The sequence below is a fragment of the Chiloscyllium plagiosum genome, chromosome 7 (assembly GCF_004010195.1).
Source record: "Chiloscyllium plagiosum isolate BGI_BamShark_2017 chromosome 7, ASM401019v2, whole genome shotgun sequence".
Taxonomy (NCBI): domain Eukaryota; kingdom Metazoa; phylum Chordata; class Chondrichthyes; order Orectolobiformes; family Hemiscylliidae; genus Chiloscyllium; species Chiloscyllium plagiosum.
The window spans coordinates 31,138,853-31,155,185 of NC_057716.1; the positions used below are offsets into that span (position 1 = coordinate 31,138,853).

Genomic DNA, 16,333 nt, shown 5'->3' on the forward strand with positions numbered 1-16,333 from the left:
TTCAGCTAACGTTAAACAGCCAAAACCCTTCACTCTCCCTTTCCAGATAACTTTGTGGTGGATCACAGCTCTTGTGTACGAGCTTGCCCGAGCAATAAGATGGAAGTGGAAGAAAATGGAATCAAAGTGTGCAAACCCTGCACGGACATTTGTCCCAAAGGTAATCTTCATTTTAGTTATGTTTAAACTCCCTATCCCCATCCTTTAGTAGACCAGAATCCTACCAATGCGGTGTCAAAAAAGACTATGGTACATCTGTGAAAAGAATGGTTAAATCTGAACTCCTCTAGGTTTACTCATTGCAATGCACTAACCCATTTCTGATAATGTACGGTTTGACCGTTCCCAGGTTTTCTCGAGCACTTCACACAAGAATGTGAACCTTACTGTTGGTCTAATTGACATTACTGAGCTAACTGACCTCTGAAACTGACTCACAGCCACAAGGGCCTTTTATAATAGGGTCTGCACTAGCCATAACACGCTGAACGTAGAACACAGTGCATTACAGACTCTTTGCCTTCGATGATGCACCCACCTGTGAAACCAGTCTGAAGCCCAACCAGCCTAAACTATTCCATTTTCATCCATATGTTTATCCAAAGACTATTTAAATGCCCTTAAAGTTGGCGAATCTACTACTGAATTAAGGGTCAGGAACAGGAGTGGGCATGGCGCAGAGGGGATTCCTGAGGCTAGTCAATGGGAAGCCAGATTCTGCAACCTATCCAGTTGAGGGTGAAAGCCAAGCTCTGCAGGCTGGAGGAGCACTGGGAGTTCCTGATCCTTTGGATAGCTGACAGCATTACTGCGGGAGGTTGGCACTGCCATTGTAGATGGGCGACTGTGATTTATACAAATGATGCTGCGGCTGTGGCTGCCAGGCCATCATTGCAAAGAAGGACCTCCGGTCGGGATCGCATGTGATCATGGCTGCAGTCTTCACTGTTGAAGCAAACTTTATTGGCTATGCCTCTTCAAAGTCAGAATGATGCACGAAGACTGTTGCGTTTATCAATTTTGTCACAAGTGTTGCAATGCTACACAAGGATTGGGAAAACAGTGTTGTGGGTTAGTTAGCTCAGCTGGCTGGATGGCTGGTTTATGATGCAATGTAACACCAACAGCAGGAGTTCAATTCCTACTCTGACTGAGTTTACCATGAAGGTGCCCCATTCTCAAGCTTACCCATCACCTAAGGTGTAGTGACCCTCAGGTTAAGTCGCCATCAGTCATCTGTCTAATGAGAGAGCAGCCCTGCACTTCTCTGGAACTACATTGACTTCACATTTTTTGCATAGATAATGGTAATTGGGAAGCTGTGTAGACATGTCTGACTTGTCGTACTGTTGCTGTGCTCTGTTTACAGTCATGGGATTCTATGTCAAATCCTTGATTGTTGGGAGTAATAAATAGATAGCTACTTAGGATTTACACCCTGAAAGCTACATGGGCAATGTACTACATCACAACAAAGAAAGCCCTCATTTTGTATTTTAATTGGCTATGCTCTGCAAATGGCCTTAACACTTTGACCGGCCAACTACCTCTCTTCCCCCTCTAACTTGATCAATTGGAGGCCAACTTCAGAGTACGTTGAAGATATTTGTCCCAAAGCCAAAGTCAGGTTGAGACAGTCACAGAATAAGTAAAGGCTGGAATAGTGGAGAAGGTGGTCCAATGTTGTACTGGGTCAATCTACTGTCTGGGCAAGTCATACCAATCAGGTTGAAATCTGGGATTGAACTTTGTGCTCCAGGGCTAAGAAGGAGTCATTTTCTAGAGCACTCTGAGCAAAGTGGAACTTAAGTGAGGATGGGATTGACTTTAGTCCTTAGCTGGGGCAGTTATGGTTAACATGCTGTGAAACTGGTCTGCAGTTGATCATTAAGAAGGGATAGTCAAAAACGAGGGACTTCATCAACTGCCCTTGTGCTCATTGACAAACCATGTGGCTCTCAGGGAACCTGTATCACCAGCATTGTCATGGCTAAGTTCTTTTTGAGTGATGGAGCTAAATTTTCATCCATTTCCAAAGGCATGATAGGGGATATATACCTCCCGTATATAACACACTTGCATATTTCCTGGAAGACTTTGGCAAATTCTGTAATCCTCCAGCAGATCAGGGAACTCAATCAATAACTCTCTCGGGTGGATGTTAAAGCTTCAGACACTTTTTTGTAAAGGAGATCAATTCCCTTCCCTGCACACAGATCAATTCTGATCCTTTGACCAACAATACCCAAACACAGATTCTCTGATTTTTATGCCATTGCCTTTTGTGGGATCTTGCTGCACTCAGATTGTCAACCGTCTCTCCCACCTTGCAATGGTGGCTTCTCTTCAAAAAGTATTCAACTGGTACTTTGCGACATTTTGAGGTTGTGGAAGACTCGATATAAATGCAAGTCTTTCTTTGCCATTTCTGATACAACTCCCTGAAACCGAGGCTCTCACCTGTAGTGCTGCATCTTCATTCTGCACGTGTCATGGCAAGTGCCATCAATTCCCGACTGAAAGCCAGACTTCAAAGAGCATTTGCAATTAATTGCAGATGCCCGGTTCAATTTAAGTGAATTTAATTCCTGAAAACCTTTATCATATTGAAGGATAATCCATATGATTCCGCCAAGTTAACCTCTTGCCACCAGCCCCTCCAAGGTATTTGCTTCCAGATCACAGAATCCCTACAGTGTGGAAGCAGGCCATTTGGCCCATCGAGTCCACACAGACCCTCCAAATAGCTCCCCACCCAGACCCATTCACCCTACTCTGTACCCACATTTCCTATGGCTAACTCCTACCTCGCCTGCACATCCCTGGACACTATGGGCAATTTAGCCCGGCCAATCCACCTAACCTGCACATCTTTGAACTGTGGGAGGAAACCGGAGCACCCGGAGGAAACCAACACAGGCACTGGGAGAATGTGCAAACTCCGCACAGGCAGTCACCCAAGGGTGGCTTTAAACCTGGGTCCCTGGTGCTGTGAGGCAGCAGTGCTAACCACTGTGCCACCATGCCATCCCACATGGGCAGGATGCAGTCAGCACATACTGCCACCAGAATGGTGTAAGCATCTCATTTTGACAAACATGTGGGTATCAACCACACTTCTGACTCTGCCACCCAAGGCTGAGATTCTCCAGAAACCCTGCCGCAGGCTAGGTCTAGCTGTGCACACAAATACCTGAGCACTGGGTCCCTGATGCTGTGAGGCAGCAGTGCTAACCGCTGAGCCACCGATTGAATTACTTTGCGAAGTCGAAGGAGTGTATGGTCACTTCAGGTTAGAAACTGTTTTCTGAATTTATAGTATAGCCATAGCTGCCAGTGTACAGAACAGCTAATAGATGGACTGTTCCAAAATAGACACATGTGACAATTGGCTGTTAAACGGATACCTGAGTTTTGGTTGCCATTTTGACAACAATCCTAATTTAACCAATTAATTTAAATTATACCCAGGATACTAAAACCCCACTGAGTTTGAATTTATTGTGTTGACAACATTGGACCAGTGAGAGGAAATGATTGGGGGTATAAAACAAGGGCATTTTGAAAATTGGTCAGACCCACTGCCATGCAATGAAATAAAGCTCTTGCTGACAAAGAGATCTCAGAAGGCACAATCTGTTTTTCTGTAAAAGCAGTAAAAAATAAACAGACAGGGAGAAGACAGCAGCAGCAGAAGGATGGAAGAAAGTAACAGGAAACCAGGAGGAAGACAGCGTAAGAGACTGTGTGGACTTGAGATTAAGTTAATGTAATGGTTAATAATTGTGTTATTGGAGCAGCATTTTTATAGAGTTGGGGTCAGACAGTAATTAGTTAAGAATTGGGGCTTTGATTTGTTGCTAGTTTTTGTTTAGTATTCACTGTTAGAGTTAGAAAAATAAATTATCTTTTTCTTTGAACTGTGGAAATCAGGGGTTTTCTTTCACCCACTCATACTTCTGGCATATTACAAGGTGAGGCAAGCTTTTCTGGATGTTTTAGTTTTAATTTGTAGAGGGGTTTGACCTCTACATTGTAAGAGTTATGCTGGAGCACCTTTCGTGCCCAGGTTATGGGAGGGAGAGCAGAGGTTAAGTTAGGGTTTGGTTTGACATTCAGCCTGAAAGACTATGCCTCCGATATTGTAGCATTGCCTCCGTGCAGCCTGGGTAATTTCTGTCTGCTGAAATGTGGTTGACTTGAAGGCAAGACAGTGAGCATTGAGTCATGGATAAGCACAGTGAAAACGGAACAGACAATGAAGTGCTTGCACCGTGGGTCCATGCATTGACATGAGTGAATGAGTGAAAGTCATGACACTTGCCTGGTGTCTTCCCTATTTATCACAGATCCCTGACACATGTCTCCCAGAGGAAATCTGAGTGCGCATGGTGCTATGCAGTGTTGCCCACAGCATCTTCAATTCTTGGCTCTTTCACCACAATCTGATTATCTGGGCAGCAAAGAGATTGTCTGCATTTGGAATACGAACCCCCTCCCCCACCTTCCTGTTGTTACCATGCCCTCATTTTTCAGTCAATGCCATTTCAACAGCTCCTCCTTCTTATCCTCTCTTTCACAGCTTGTGATGGAATTGGAACTGGAAGCTTGCAGATGGCGAAAACCGTGGACTCGAGCAACATCGACAAGTTTATGAACTGCACCAAAATCAATGGAAACCTTATATTTCTCATCACTGGCATTGAAGGGTATGTATTTACATCAAATGGCTTTGTTCACCCAGAGGCCTGACACTGGCTTCACTTTGGAGGGTGCAAACGGTCAGAGAAATCATTACACGGCTAGGGAAAAAAAACCCAAATGAGTTGGTCCAAGTGTTATGAAGGTCTAAGGGGTAAGGTACCTTTAAGAGAGTTGAAGGACTTGGCAAGCGCACAGAGTGCTGAAGAATTTACAAGGTAACATTTGGTCCAGCAGCTAGCAGTACGTGGGTTGCTATGATACAAAAAAAAATTCAAATTCGGCCAATCAGTATAAATTAAGCCCCAAAGTACCAAACTCCAATCAAGTTTGAATTTAGTATTTTGACAATACTAACACCAATGAAATGATCTGAAATTGAACAGTTGGAGGAGAACTGCCACACCACCAACATATGCAGACTGCCTGGAGAATAGCTCTCTTAAAGGTACCTTTATCTATCAATGACCTGTGATTCTGAAACCCTAAGAAGAAGAAAAGAAGACAGAGGAAGATACCAAGAGAAGATTTGACAGCTGGCTGGTTTTTGAAATTTGAAATTTTCTGTAAATCTTAATCGAGGGTTTTATCAGACCAGTATTATCGAGGGGAAGGTAAAAGATAGGTTTAGTTAAATGAGTTGTAAATAGTTAGTTAATTATTCTCTGTTAGACTTTTAAAAAATAAGCTTTACTTTAGTGACTTTTGGGATGGTTCTTTGCCTCTCGAATTTTAAGAGATTACAGCATGGGGTGAATCTTTTCTGTGTGTCAAGTTTAAGTTAGCAGAAGGATTTACCCTGTGTCGTAATACAAGCACTTGAATTTTGAAATGTTAAGCCAATATTGGGGTCACAATTTGTCGGATTGGCAATGCAAAACAAACAGTGTTGAATCTAGTTTCTGTTACACGTTGCACCTCACATTCAATTCGATCAGAGACTGTAGAGAGTAAATTGGGCACTGGATGTGTAGTCATTGTATTTTCCTGTACAAGTGAACAATTTTCTGTCCAATATATTTAATACTTTTACACACCTATATCTGCCCAGTATCTTTCCTGACCTCGATCGGGTTTCTTTCCTTCCATTTAATGGGTGTATATGGTCTGGAAAAGGTCATCCATCTCCAGCACACAATTCTTTAGTGGTCTCAGACTGTGCTCAGCAATGTGCCAGAGACTAGCACATTCTGGTAGAGCTCCTTCCTATATCCAGCAGCATGCAGCTGCTGACAGGATCCTGCTTTGTCTCCCAATGGGGTATGGGGACACACAATGGAGCAGTTGACTCTTTGGAAATGGTTATGAGTGACATTGGTGAGAGGCCTGCTATCTGTTTTCTTGCCTATAAACTGTCGTGGTCAAGCAGCCAAAAAGAAGGAAGACAAATTTCAGCTGTAAGACAGTATTTTCCCTGAGGTAACTCTACTGAAGCTGGTATCCATCACCAAGGTCACTGTTTATTTACACTTGAACAGTCCTTGACTATGATACTGCCTCATACTGAGTCTGGCACCAGAGAGACAGTATCCGTGACACTCAAACCTTTTTATGTCAGCCAGGGCTCCCTGATTAGAGCAGATTATGCAATTAATGGTAGTATTGTAGAACAGAGGGACTTAGGGGTTCGGGTACATAATTCTTGGAAGTTTGCATCACATATCGACATGATGGTTAAAAAGGCATTTAGCACACTTGCCTTTATTACTTTAAGCATAGGAGTTGGGAACACATATTCATTGTACAGGACATTGATGAAGTCTTTTCTGGAGTGACTGTGTCCAGGTCTCGTTATCCACTTAAAGAATGGATATTATTAAGCTAGAGAGGGTCAGAAGAGATTTACCAGGACGTTGCTGGGTATGGAAGGTTTGAGTCATAAAGGTCGCTAAGGTTGGAACATTTCACTGGAGTGTAGGAGGTTGAGAGATGACTGTATAGAAGTTTAGAAGATCATGAGGTGTATGGATAGGTGTCTTTTCCCTAGGATGGCGGATTTCAACATTTCACCTTCTTCTTAAGGTGAGAGGAGAAATATTTTAAAAAAGACATGAGGGTGGTTCATGAACATCCTGAGGAAATGGTGGATGTGGGCATAGTTACAATGTTTAAGACATTGAGATAAGTACATGAATAAAAAAGGTTTGGAGGGATATGGGCTAGGAGCAGGCAAATGGGACTAGTTTACTTTGAGATTATGTTCAGCATGCACAAATCGGACCCAAGGGCCTGTTTCCATGCTGTTTGACTCTATGACTGTTATTAATAGCCCCAATCAGGGAACTCATATGCTATGATGTCCAGCTGGCTGACCTCATTACATTCCCCAGTAAATATATTCCACAGCAAGCAGCAAATCCCACATACTCCTCAGAAGCCCTTGATTCTGAGAGTCCGAAAATCTGCCTACTTCCATTTGTAGGATTACCTACAAACCTCAAGGAAAGAGAATTCTAAAGATTCATAAGTCTTGCGGGGTGAGGGTGTCATGGTGGCTTGTAGTTAGCACTGCTGCCTGACAGTGCCAGGTACCCTGGTTCAATTCCCGCCTTGAGCAACTGTCTGTGTGGAGTTTGCACCTTCTCCCCCGTGTCTATGTGGGTTTCTTCCAGGTGCTCCGGTTTCCTCCCACAGTCCAAAGATGAGCAGCTCAGATGAATTGGTCATGCTAAATTGCCCATAGTATTAGGTGCATTCGTCAAGGGTAAATATAGGGTAGGGGAATGGGTCTGGGTGGGTTGCTCTTCGGAGGGTCAGTGTGGACTTGTTGGACCAAAGGGCCTGTTTCCATACTGTAGGGAATCTAATCTCTGGGTGAAGATCTTTGTCCTCAGTCCAGTCTGAAATTTCTGACCTATTGGGTGAGTGAGGGGGGTATTTAATGTTTCTCATCGAAGATTCTCGTAATTCATGTCTTGTCTGAATTGCTGTGCAAGAGTAACACATTACCTAGGGATGTTCTCCAATTTGTTCATCTCCAAGTTGCTAGGGTTTTCACGCTCATTAGAATCCTACCCACAGAATTCTGTTACTCACTGGGGAGAACGGATGTGAAAGGTTTTAAAGTGATTGGTTGAAAGAATAGAGGGCAGATATGGAAAACCTTTTTCAGCTAGGGCGTTATATGGGCCTGGAATTCACTGCCTGAAAGGGCAAGTGGAGACAGCAAGCCTCAATGTATTTGATGTGTACCTCATGTACCAGGGCTTACAGACTGGATGCTGGGTTGTGAAATATGGTTGGGTGGCTTGTTTTTGGCTCGCACAGATGTGAGGGGCCAAGTGGCATAAGCATTCTAAGACCTGCAAGTGATCTGGCAAAGCTGAGCCGAGAATCTTGGATTCATCAGAGTTCGCCAGACCATTCCCCCACCAATGCCAATGGTGAGCTAAGTAGAACTCAGTTTACACAATGAACTCTGAGAAAGTGGATGTGACCCACCAGTAGCTTGTCACCTTCTGCATGGTCCAAAGCATTCCATATTCTTTTACCCTGCTGTTCCAGGACATTTCTGCAGGAGTTCCTCAGGGTAGTGTCCTAAGCCCAATCACCTTCAGCTGCTTCATCAATGACCTTGCGTCCATTTGGGATGTTCCCTGATGATTGCAAGACATTCACGACTCCTCAGACACAGCCAGTGTTCAAAAGCAACAAGATCTGGACAATCATCCAGGTTTGGACTGACAAGTTGCTAATAACATTCACACCATACAAATGCCAGGCATTAATTGTCTCCCATAAGAGATAACCTCACCGCTGCGTCTTGACATTCTGTGGTGGTACCACCACTGAACCCCACTATTGACATCCTGGTGGTTACCATTGACCGGAAACTCAGCTGAACTCGCAATACAAATAGTGTTTACAAGAGCAGGTCAGAGGCTAGGAATACTGTGGTGAGTATCACTTCCTGACCCACAAAGCCTGTCCATCTACAAGGACAAGTCAGGATTGAGATGGAATATTGTCCATTTGCCTGGATGAGTGTAAGTCCAACAACACTGAAGAGGTTTGATGCCCATCCAGGACAAAGTAGCTTAACTAGTACCCCATCCACAAACATCCACTCCTTCCACCACTGACACTCAGTAGCAGCTGTACTATCTACAAGTTGCACTACAGATATTTACCAAAGATCCTTAGACTGCATCATATTACCATTCCTCACTGTCACTGGGTTCAGTCCTGGGACTCCCTCCCTAACAGCTTTGTGGGTAAGAAGGCAGCTCACCACCACCTTCTCAAGGGTAAATAGGACCGAGCAATAAATGTTGGCTCAGCTAGCATCACCATCATCCCATGAGTGAATTAAAACAAAATATTTTAAAACAAAAATTGCTTCAGCCCAAAATGCAACAACCGCTCCTAAAGAGCTTCAGTTTTTTTTTTCTTCAGCTGATAATTGAAGCAAAAACATTACATTGACAAGTCAGGATAATTTGATTCAGGTACGTTTTAAGCAGTTGATGGCACACATTTTAAATTAACTCCGACAGGCTTCAGTCTCCAACCACGAAAGCGAGTGATGAAGGTGAAATACTCTCCCGGACGATATAAGTACAATGCCAAACTTGAAGATATTCTTCTAAAATTGTAATTTTTTTGTAATTGTAACATTGTAATTGTAAACTTGTAATTTGTGAATTATCTGCCACATTTAATCAATATTTGTTTTGGGTTTGTCAATAACCTGACTTGATGTTGTGTGGTAACCCAGTAGCATTGACGTTGAATAGCAATACAATCATTTGCTTGAATTCCTCTGTGGAAACTTGTGAAGTTAATACTACATCTGGTAATTTGTGGGTAAACATGTTTGTACTTGTTGTAACATGCCTTAATAGTTTGCTCATATTTTTCAAGGTATAGAACCTGACCCCAAATCCCCCTGTTTGATCCAGCCTATGCATGACTGCAATCCTACATGAGTAGTAACCTTTAGAATCACAGAGGTCGCCAGTCCTGAAAAAGGCCTTTCAGCTCATCCTGTCCATGCCAGTCACAAACAGCCCACCCAACTATTCTAATCCTATTTTCCGTCACTTGACCCATCACTGTGTATGCCTTGGAGCCTATATGCTTCTTAAGTAACACAAGAGTTTCTCCTTCTATCACCTTACTGGCAGTGAGTTCCACATACCCACCACCCTCTGGAAAAATTATTTTTCTCACCCGTCCTCTAAATCTTCTTCCTCGCCATCAAAAGAAAAAGTCTCCTCCCTTCTACACTGTCTGCACCCCTCGTAGTTTTGCACAATTCAGTCATGTCCCCTCTTAATGTCCTCTGCTCTAAGGAAAACAACCGCATCTGTCCAATCTTTCTTCATAACTGAAACTCTCCAGCAACATCATGGTAAATCTCCTCTGCACCCTCTCCAGTGCAATCCCCTCCATCTTATAATGTAAGTTCCAGAACTGGACAGAGTACTCTATAGCTGTGATCTAACCAATGTTGTATTCTGTTCCAACATAAACTCCCTGCTGTTAACTGTACGTCTCAGCTAATAAAGGCATTTATCTGATATATCATCATAACCACGCTATCCAACCATCCCGATACTTCAAGGGACTGGTGTCCATGCTCAATAATGTTCCTCTGATCCTCTGTAATTCCCAAAATCCTACCATTTATCATGTATACCCTTGCATTGTTTTGTCCTGTCCAAGTGAATCACTTTAGATTGATCCTGATTGAATTCCATTTGCCACTGATCTGCCTATGTCACCAGCCCATCTATCTCCTCCCATAGTCTGAGTCTATCCTACGCATTGTTTCCCACTCCCACCAATATTTGAATCATCTGTGAACTTATTGATCAAGCCTCCTACGTTGAAGTCCAAATCATTTACATCAACCACAAATAACAAGAGCCCCAACTCTGACCCCTGTGAGACCCTACTGGACACAGATGTCCAGTCAGAAAAGCACCAACAGGATTTCTGATTGATGTAATTTAAAACTTTACCCCTTCTAAAATCACCACATGCATGCATTTGCACACGCACAAAGGAAAACAAAATAAGCTTTATGAGTGGAAGGAAAAGCAAGTAGTCAGGAGAACACAGTTCCATGCTACCACTTAAAAACAATGAATCTAGATGTATTGGTTTCACTCCTTTTCTCCTCTTTGATGACGCCCCATTATTATTTGTACAGCGATGATCAGTCTTTGGTTCACTGATTTTTTTTGTTTCCTGTGAGCTTTAATATTTTTGTTGTCAGCAAGTATGAATGTAATTTTTCCTGCTTTTTGGGCGGAGAGTTAGAGAAGACAGTTTTTTAGAGCAGCGGAACAGAGAGGCCAAAGTGTTGATCCAACAATCTCCTGGGTCTTCTCTGTTTTCATTCCCTCTCACAGGGTCTGTGTTAACCTGCAACCTGATCAGTCAGAGGCTGTTTCTGCTCTTTTAAACTCCAATAAAGCTCCCTTCCCATTGAACACTGCCAGGACAGGATATGGTACAGCTGCCTCTTCTCTGTGAAACAGGAAGTTAGGCAAAAAAAAATCAACAGTTTCTGTTGGGGCACTGCAACAAAAGAAAACACAAATGAACAGTTTAACAGATTATTTAACAAAACAAAAACTTATTAAATTTAAATAACATCTTGTGTGGTGATGATGCACGGCAGCCCCTGCAGTGCTCACCGGTCTCTGAAGGCCTCTGACGTCCCACTGAGCTCTACGTGCACCCTCTTCAGGAACACCCGAGTACAGGCATCTGTTTCTGTCCGCTGAGCTCCCCTGAACCCACAATAACTAGTGCCAATTTGAAAACCAATCAAAAGACCGTCTCTGGACAGAGATTGCCCTGAACGCACTGAGGATGCGCCACTTCATCCGAGTGTAGTGTCCCCAAAAGTAAAAAATCCTTAGAAAACTACAAACTGACCTTTGTGGTCCCCCCTTTTTAAAACATAGCAATTTTTCTGATTTTCAGCCTCCTCTCCAATATAAAATAAAGAATGTGTTCTGTTACACAGTGTTCTGTCGTCTCCTTTCCCATGATTTCAGCATTCTTGTATCCTCACAACTCTGGCCTCTTAAGCATTTGCCAAAATCTTTACTCTACTGTTGGCTTCAGTGTTCAAGGGGCCCCAAAACTCTGGAATTCCTTCTCCCTACGTCTCTCTCTCTCCCTATTTCTCAAAGGCCCTTCCCTCAGTAAAGAAACTTTAAAACCCACTATTTCAGCAAGCTTTCACTCACCCGCCCCTAAACCTCCTCCAAGGTTAGTGCCAATTTATATTTGATCGCTCTTTGGTGACCTGGTTTGGGATGTCCTATTGTGTGAAAGTTGCCTTTTTTGAATGTGAGGTGTTGAAGCCCAAAGGGGTCTTGTTGTAGCCTCTGATTCGAAACTTAGCACCTCAGGCTCTGTTGCAGCCCTTCAGCAGTTGCACTGAAGTTTCTGTCTGCTCTTTAACTCACAGCCTTCTGAACCAGAAATGTTGTCAGCTGAGCCAAGGCTGACACATATGCACATTATGTGGATTTGCGTTTCCACTGGAGAGATTCATCTATCAAGCATAAATCGAGAATTCAGGGCTAGAAGGCAAATTCATATTTGTGCCAAAGTTCCAGATGTATATCCCTGGCATGAGAAGCTCAATATTAAGAGTACCTTTTGGAAATTCATGTCTGAAGGTTAATGACCTTTACACAGCAAGAGACTTTTTGTTACATCACATGGTTTGTTTCTTTCAATACTAGAGAAGCAACAACAAGTGTACCATTGAGTTACTCGTCTATTTCCCATTGTACTTAAGGCCTAATTCTTTGTTTTCACATGTTGAAGCTTATTTTGAGGAGGGGATTTTGAGCTGTCAACATTATTGGTCTTATGGCTTTCTTGAAGACATTATTGATGTTTGTTAATATTTAAACCTCAAATAATTAAGCAATGTGTGAGAGATGTGACCATGTTGTGAAGGTGCGAAATGAATGCAAGCTGCTGTTGCTGGCTTCTGAGACAACCGTTCAACAGAACTGGCTTTTCTTTCTTTCCAGTGACCCGTATCATAATATCGTTGCTTTGGATCCTGAAAAGCTGAACATTTTCCGTACAGTCCGAGAGATAACAGGTAGTGAAATCAGGGCAAGTTTCTTCTTCATTAACACCTTACTTTACAGCCTTTTGAAAACAATTTGTGTCACAATGAATCTGCTATTACTAGAAGGAAAGAATTACCTTTTCATTGATGATCCATCCATTTGTCTCTTCCTGCCTCACTATCCATTATTCCTACTGAATTGGTCATTTCAGCCCATTAATACCAACCACTTGCATGTTCTTCCACAGTAGCTCTCTTTCTCCTTGGGCAAAAGTAAAATTTGTTCGACATCCCTTCTTCCACCTAAATTCCCACATATTTCACTCAGCGTCCCTTGATATTTGAGCCTTTCATCTTGCATTTGTCTTTAATGATAAGTCATAATCAGTCATACTCTGATTCAGATTTTTATTTCAACCTCTATCGATCTGAAGCTAATGCCCACAGGAAGTGCCCTCTCTGTGGGACGTTCTCTGGCAGTAGCTCTCAAAGTGTACTTTACAAATGCCCAAAATACAACACACTGAAGTACAACACAGGAACCAAGCCCACACCAAAGAACAGGCCAGGGCACATATCCCTGCCATAATCATGATGCCACATATCTAGACTGATTGCCATGTGCAAATTGTCATGAACGTGAGAATCACATTGGAGTTTCATAAGCAATCTTTGTTCCTGTTGCAATGCACAACTCTTGTGGCTCAGTGGATAGTGTCTGTGCCTCAGAGGGGGAAGCTCCAGGTTCAAGTCCCACATGAAGCCTGACACGAGACTGATGTCCTCCAGTTTGGGATCAGACATCACCTCACTGCTGCCTCATCAGAAACTGCCCCCGTTCCTTCCCTTCATTCTGATGAGCTTTTCTGTGGCTGGGTAGGTGGTCCATGGGTCTCCGTAGTGAAAACATTTCAGAATCACTGTGTTATAACTGCCCTTGAAGGCAGAGAAAGAGCGGGCTATGGGGAAAGTGGGGTGGTGGGACTAATTGGATGGATCTTGCAGAGAGCAAGCATGACCCATTGAGCTGAGCATGCTCCTTCTGTGTTATATCATTCCATGGTTCTGTGACTGTTTTTCACCACTTCAGTAACTGCATGGGAACTCATTTCATTTTATTTATTTTCAAAAGAACACCATTACATGAATATGGAGGATACAGTCAGAATGCAATATGACACACCAGTCAGTTGTACATGGCAGTGCAAATGAACTGGAACGAATTTCTTCCAACGCCTGCTACAGCAGTGCTTTTTTTTTTGTTGCGCATATTCATGGAGGTTATAACTATTCACTTACCCATTTATATTTCAAGACATGTTTTGCACCACTGAATGGTGTGAAATTGCAATGCAACCAGTATTCACTGACTTCTAATCCTTCACAATTTCAGCTCTGTGACTGCACTATAACCAGGATAGCTTTAAGACCAAGTATTCGCAAGTTGTGATCTTTGGGAGTGGGAAGCATTACAGGAGTAAAACTTTCATTGGTGCTATCTAAATACCAGATTGGGCAATCTTCTGAACAACCGCTGTATTAACGACAACTGAATATTCGTAGTTCATGATTTTGTTTGTGGGTTTTCTTTTCTTTCACTAGGTTTTTTGAACATTCAGTCGTGGCCAAGAAATATGACGGACTTCAATGTGTTTGCTAACCTTGTGACAATAGGTGGTCGAAGTCTTTACAGGTAAACTGGACTTGGTAATCATTATCTATCAGCATCCTGTTTGTTTTGTCCAGTGAAGGCACTGGGCTAATGGCTACAAACCTGGATTAGGAATCCAGAGGCATGCTCAAATCCCACCTTGGCTCTTTACGAAGTTGAATTCAATAAATTTGGTCATCTGTGGTAGATGAGTGTGAAAGCTGTGTGATCATCATAAATAAGGACACTTGCTATTCTGACCCAAAGGTGATCCAGCTCTTTACTAGTCAGTGTACACAGGACAACTGGAGTTGAGTAACAAATGTTGCCTTGCTGATGATCCCAGCAAAAACAAACCAGAACAAAGCTCCCTAAGGTTTATTAAGTCGAGCTATTTCCTGGTTAGCTATTTGCTATTTTCTCTCTTCTCATGGTTGTAGCAGTCCCAGATCACACTTATTGCATAATTAGATGGGACATATTAGTAACACTGTTAACTGGGCCAGAAACTGAACATTCATGTCCCAGTCCCAGAAACACCAACATAAAATCCAGGCTAAAATTCTGACACTGCACCTTGTGGTGCGCTGTCTACTGGCTGAATTGTTCAACCGAGACCCAGTCTGTCCTGTCACCTGAACAGAAAAGATTCCATGACTGTACTTGATGAGAAGGAAGGTCCTCCTGGGACTTACTGGATGGCACCTATCCCTGCATGAACATCACCAAAACAGATTGTCACATTGCTATTCTTGGACCTTGCAGGGCCAAGACGTGGTTTCCTGCACTTTATTAGCTGTAAAGCTGCTTTGTGTCACGCAAGAGAGCATAGAAGATATTATTTGATAAAGTTGCTTCTTTTGCAAATCTTCCCCCTCACCCCCTGCTACTGTCAGCATTAGCACTCCCAGTTATAATGTAGTGTGGACCTTCCTCACAAATGCATCGAGACCTTGCTTCAGCCCAGAGTTGATAATATTAAGGGTGGTTTGTGATGGGCTCATTTTCAGATGAGAAAGCAAAGCTGAGCCCCACTGGACACCGAGTCCTTTGCTTCAAGGGGTCCTTCTGGACACTCTGTGTTTTGCATATCTAATTCCAATGAAACTCTGGGCTATTGCTGGTAAGATCTTTCACACTGGGACAGCTATTCCCTGAGGCAAAAGTGAGTGCTGGAGATTAGAGTCAAGAGTGTGGTGCTGGAAAAGCACAGCAGGTCAGCTAGCATCCAAGGTACAGGAAAACCGATGTTTCAGGCAAATTCCTGATGAAGGGCTTTTGCCCGAAACATCGATTCTCCTGCTGTTCGGATGCTGCCTGATCTGCTGTGCTTTTCCAGCATCACACTCTTGGCAGCTATTGCCCAAGGTCAGCTGTTGCACAGTTATTTTATCATTTAGTGATTTCTCAGTCTCATGGACCTCATGGATTGAAAGGAGTAAAGGCAGAGGGAGTAAAGGCAGAGGGAGTAACTTGAGGCTTACTTGGTTGGTTGATTTTTTTTTCTTCCGCTCAATACAATGTAGGAAGAAAGGAAGATATGGATGGGGAAAGGGGAGCCATGGGAGGGTGGTGGTCTTGGATTCCGCATTTGTAATTTTCTAGTAAAAAATGAGTTAGAGTTAAATGTGGTACCAAGCCCTTCATATCTATCGAAATGCACTTGTGGGGGACAAAGCCTGCGTTGGTTGAACTTTTTGCATTGTGGGAAAATAAGATCTTAAACCTCAAGGGAAACAAACTGTATGGCAATAAAATAGAGAATAACTTTCTAACAATCTAAGAGCTAATGGATTGATAAAAAATAAAAATCTAATGTTCGTGCATACCTGCTGTTGGCTTAGGTATTCTAAATTTCCATGGCTGTGGCTTATAACAGAAACTGCCTATGTGTCATGTTGTAATTACAGTCTCTTGCCAGTGGAGGC

At 42.9% G+C, this 16,333-nt stretch overlaps 1 protein-coding gene across 1 annotated transcript in view; it reads left to right on the top strand.

Annotated features, from left to right (window-relative positions):
- Window positions 1–16,333, top strand: part of LOC122551916 (receptor tyrosine-protein kinase erbB-4-like) — a 958,043-nt gene that overhangs the window by 650,235 nt on the left and 291,475 nt on the right. Inside the window, exons 8-11 of the mRNA XM_043694485.1 lie at window positions 47–160; window positions 4,583–4,709; window positions 12,711–12,784; window positions 14,357–14,447. Of these exons, the coding sequence (XP_043550420.1) occupies window positions 47–160; window positions 4,583–4,709; window positions 12,711–12,784; window positions 14,357–14,447 (406 nt within the window). The remainder of the gene's footprint in view (window positions 1–46; window positions 161–4,582; window positions 4,710–12,710; window positions 12,785–14,356; window positions 14,448–16,333) is intronic.